The 5,028-nt window shown below is 32.2% G+C and overlaps 1 protein-coding gene across 1 annotated transcript; it reads left to right on the forward strand.

The window, feature by feature from the left end:
- The first annotated feature begins 1,834 nt into the window (after nt 1-1,834).
- On the forward strand, nt 1,835-3,553 carry LOC123657246 (dynein intermediate chain 3, ciliary-like). The gene has a single exon (XM_045592821.1). It carries the CDS (start codon nt 1,835-1,837, stop codon nt 3,551-3,553), a length of 1,719 nt encoding a protein of 572 aa, XP_045448777.1.
- Nucleotides 3,554-5,028: the final 1,475 nt, after the last annotated feature.

Below are 5,028 nucleotides of genomic sequence, written 5' to 3' on the forward strand. Positions count from 1 at the left end.
GTCGGCAACGCGCTTGCTATGCTCCTGGTGATACAGACGTCTATAAGCTACGGTAATCGCTTACCATCAGGTGAACCGTAATGTTGTTTGCCGATCTAGTTAGGTAAAAAATATATATATTAAGCAATTAATTCTACTCTATTTTTCTTTCTCGATAATTTACAAAAGTGCATGAGCAATTTTGCAAAATTATAAAGCTAATAACATAATAGTTGATTAAAAATAGCATAGATAAATGGCTATCACAATCTATATGACCTTATGTCAAGTAGGAATTAACGGTGGCACTCGATCTTTCGACCATCTAATTATACTAGTTAACTCTTGACCGCAATTAAACGCTTCCATACTTTAATTTATGTTTTAAAAATTCTACTTCACAACTATTTACAAAAAAAAATCATCTTATTATTGCTATGTTACTAATTTTGTTATTCTATTTACGAAAGACATCTGTTGGTTCAATGTGATGTACATCGGTTTTCAAATAAGCTCTCAAAAGATCTACAACATTGTGTATCTCACTTTAGAATTAATGGTAAAGCACTCAAGTAACAAAACCTGAGAATAGTGTAACAACATCTACTTAGTATAGTCATCCCACATATTAGCTTTCCAACTTAGATATATTTTTTCATTTTTACAGTTAAACGTTTTCAAAAGTATTATTTCTAATATCGTAGTTTATAATAATTTTTTATTCTAATATTCATCATATAAATTATAACACGTCAACGAATAAAACCATAAATTTAATTTTTACCACTTATACAGATATCAAGAATATTGAAGCAGGCTGATTTAAAATCAAAATAAATAAAGCAACATTAACACTTGTGACCTGAGTGTCGTAAGCTTGACATGTCGTTACCAGTGTTCCACATAACACACGTTCAAACCTTTATGACATATATTATAGATCCGGGATTGTTAAGCTTTTCCAAATACGGATAAAGCATTAGAAACAAGAATACGTCAATAGAAAAGTAGCTGCATAACCATCGGTCACCACATGAGTTGAGGAACTTAAACGAACCAAACCAGTCTTAATTGGTACTATACTCTACCGATAGCGGGGCTCTACTATTGCTTGTTTTACTTCCAGTCACGACTCACGAGCCAGTCTCTGATCGAACGCCCGTGGGGGCACAGTACGGCGCGCGCGCATTTGCCTTTCGAAATCAAATACTTTGTAAAGTTGTACAAGTGTCGTGACTTTCCGAAATACCAATATTGTTTGTAAATATTAACTTGTGATAATCGAAGGTGGAAATGTGTGAATAATTTTCTGTGGATTGTAATTCATTTGGATTGTGATTACATTTTTCAGGTATTTTTTTTTTCTCTATTAATTTCAATACTTTATTGACAGCCCGTTAACTTGTAAACATTAATTTGAATGTAGCATAAAGCTAACACAAAATAACTACTAAATGTATGTTAAGCAAAACTAATCAAGATCAAACTGAGATTTACAAAGTTTCATGTTCCTTGTTTTCCTTTAAATATATTAAATATATATTTTATAATAAGTATGACGAATATGTATAATTGTATGCTTTAGTACAATTTTTCTCAACTTTGTATTTCATTATCCTTATTATTTTATTATAAGCTGTATATTTATTTTCATTTATTTGATGTAATGAAAGTAAATTCTGTTATAAATATTAAACAAGGTCACATACGCTTATAAAGTACAAAACAATGCTTACACCTGATATGTCGTCAGATCATGGCCATGATGATTTCCTATAAAAAATCTATAGTCACATATACTTACTGCACGTTACATCATACTACTTAATAAATCAAACTAATATTAATAATCACCATGGGAGGTTATTCAAAATCTACGTATGAATATACAAAACTACGAAAAAACTTTGGTAGACAACCGTTGTTTCAAAATGTTCCTGCTCATATAATAGATACGATAAACCCGGATTATGAACTTCAGAAGCAGTACACACTTCGTAATCCCGTACACCAACAAATACAGGCCACTTTGCCACAAACGGACCATGAAAGTAACACAAAGAAAATAGTGAAGCACGAGCAAGGTATAAATCATACCGAAGGTGGCTGGCCACGTGATGTTCATCTTTATAATGAGGAACACATATTGCGACACCGTCGTCGTATACAACACGATGAAAGCTATGTGCATTCGGTTTTAAATTTAAAACCTTCTTTAGAGCATTTAATAGATCAAAATAACGCAATTGATATGTACCAATCGTATTTTACTAATATACATCCTCAAGCTTCCGTTGAAAAGTACAATGTACAAATTTCTAATGAATTTCGTGATCCTTATCATCGACCAATATCATGCATTGCTTGGACTAATGAGAGAAACTCGAAGCTTATCACATCTTACTGTGACAAAATATATTCAATAGAGTCAGATACAAACCCACAGAACGTCTGTTATATTTGGGATGTTAACAGGCAAACCTCACCTGTATACCAGTTTTCTCCTGAAAACGGTTGTTGGCAAGTTACAGGATCGCCTGTAAGACCTGAAATAATAGTCGCAGGACTTGAAAATGGTATTTTCAACATTTTTGATACCCGAATGGGATCAAAGCCGGTATGTAGCAGCTCTATATACAATTCTCACTTTGGACCCATCACTGCCTTACTTTACACCCATACACGTACTAATACAGAGTTTTTCACCGGCTCTCTTGACGGTCAATGTTTATGGTGGGACGAAAGAAATATTTCTCAACCTATTGATAAGCTCCCAATGTCCGTCAGATTTTCAACTAAGGCTGAACCAAATTTAACTAACTCTGAAGGTGTAAGTTCTCTTCAATTTGACAAAGGCCTGCCTACTAAGTTTCTATGTGGCACGGAATCTGGATTAGTTATCAATGCAAACCGTATGGGACGAAGTCATTCGGAGATATTAACCTCATATTGGGAAGCACACACAGGACCAGTTAGAGCTGTGCATCGCAGTCCGTGTACGCTAAGAATGTTTATAACGTGCGGTGATTCGACTGTTAAAGTATGGAGCGAAGAAGTTCGGACAGCTTCCATTATATTTACAAAACCTTATCGTCAACAAATTACTGATGTGTCTTGGGCGCCTTTGAGATATTCTTGTTACATGGTTGTTTCTGCAGGTGGTGTATTTTACTACTGGGACCTTCTTAGAAAATTCGATCAACCTGTTGCAAGTCTCAATATATCTAATCATGGTCTCACTAAAGTGGTACCTCACTTAGAAGGCGAGTCAATAGCTGTTGGTGACAATTATGGATCATTATTTTTATTGCATTTATCAGAGAATATGATTTTCCCTGGTCCCAATGACAAACAGTTCATGCATCAAGTATATGATCGAGAAACTAGAAGAGAACATATTTTAGACGCACGTTTAAAGGAACTCCGATTAAAAACGCGTACAGAACCTACAACTGATGCTACCGATGATAATACAGATACTGAAAATTTTGATGTAGAAAAAGAAACAGAAGACTATTTTAAAATAGTCAAAGAAGAAATAAGTCTTATGGGTGGAGTTTTTACAACATCTTAGTTTTCTTTAATTTAACAGTTTATAGTTAAAAGTTTACGCATATTTTGCAGAAGATCTCCATAGTAATATATATGTACATATAATGAACTACTAGCCTATTTATTGAATTTTTGCCAATTTATAAGTTTAATTTTGTAGTTATATTATTAGGAAATATGCATAAAGCTGATTATCATAGCTTCCATCGGGAATATATAGGTTTTATCACGATGACTTTCTTCACTGACTAGAATAATAAGTCAAATAAATTTTTGAGAAGATATTTAATAGTGAATAAGTAACACGAGCGCAGGTTCTAAATTCGGGCCCCACTGCTGTTTTCAAATGTTAAAGAGATTACAAAATAATTTTTATACTTGTTTAATAAGAGCAACTTGGGTAAATTAACATACTTCTACATAATTATAATTTGTAAAACAACGTAATATTACATTTTACAAACCAATTATTTCTAGATATTTTCAAAAGTGTTATTATATTTTCTGCATTATGTGACAACAATAATAACATACATTCTAAAAGTAATATCATTCAATTTTAAAAACGTAATTCTTAAATAACGCTAAGATTTAAAAAATGTCAAGTTAAGAGAGTGTCTAATTTACTTCATTTTATCTCATGCACGAAATTTGCAATTATCTTTAGGAAATGGGATTAAAAATAAGCTCGTGATTCGAATGTAGTTGTGTTCTTATTATAAATAGTGCCGTTTTTTGTCGTAATTACATTTTTTTTTTTGTTTCTTCTATATGAATAACAAAAATGATTGGCGTATATAAAATCCTTTTTTGTCTAATCCATCCAAAAATAGAGTTAACGTTACAACTTCTTAAAGGTTAGGCAGTCACTCTAATTATGAATCATAGACAATTAAACACAAATTAGCACATGCCCACTCTAAGCATCTTCATATATTACACTTTTAACTATAAATCTGAAAATCTCGCAGCCCGCATGTGTTCCAACAACACATCCGGCCAATAAAAGAAGGGTCCTGGTGTCTTAAAATACAACATAATAGATATATCCCTCACAATAGAGGGTGAGAACATAAAACAGGTATCCGTACTAAATTAACTAGCATTTGTATAAAATAAACTTGCTTTATTTGTATTTAAATGTTTTTCTCGGCCTTGATAATGTACTTTATTATTCGGAATTTTATTTGAACAAGTGTAAGTAATAAGCATCATACGAGAGAAAGCCTTGAGTTAACCTGACCTGAAGTTTGAACAAAAAGTCATTAATGTCAATAAAACAACCTGGTACAATTTGTGACACAAATACATATAACAGTATAAAATAATATAGTAGTGAAATCTGTTTAATATTTATTTTTACATTGTTAATACATAGAAAAATAAAAATTATTTGCTAGGGTAAAAAGAGCATCGTTTTTCGTTATTGGAATTACATCATAAAACGTTTTGTTTATGCCAGCGGTTAGGAGTACTAGTTTGTGTGAATACGAAGTG

This window comes from Melitaea cinxia, chromosome 10 (genome assembly GCF_905220565.1).
Source record: "Melitaea cinxia chromosome 10, ilMelCinx1.1, whole genome shotgun sequence".
Taxonomy (NCBI): domain Eukaryota; kingdom Metazoa; phylum Arthropoda; class Insecta; order Lepidoptera; family Nymphalidae; genus Melitaea; species Melitaea cinxia.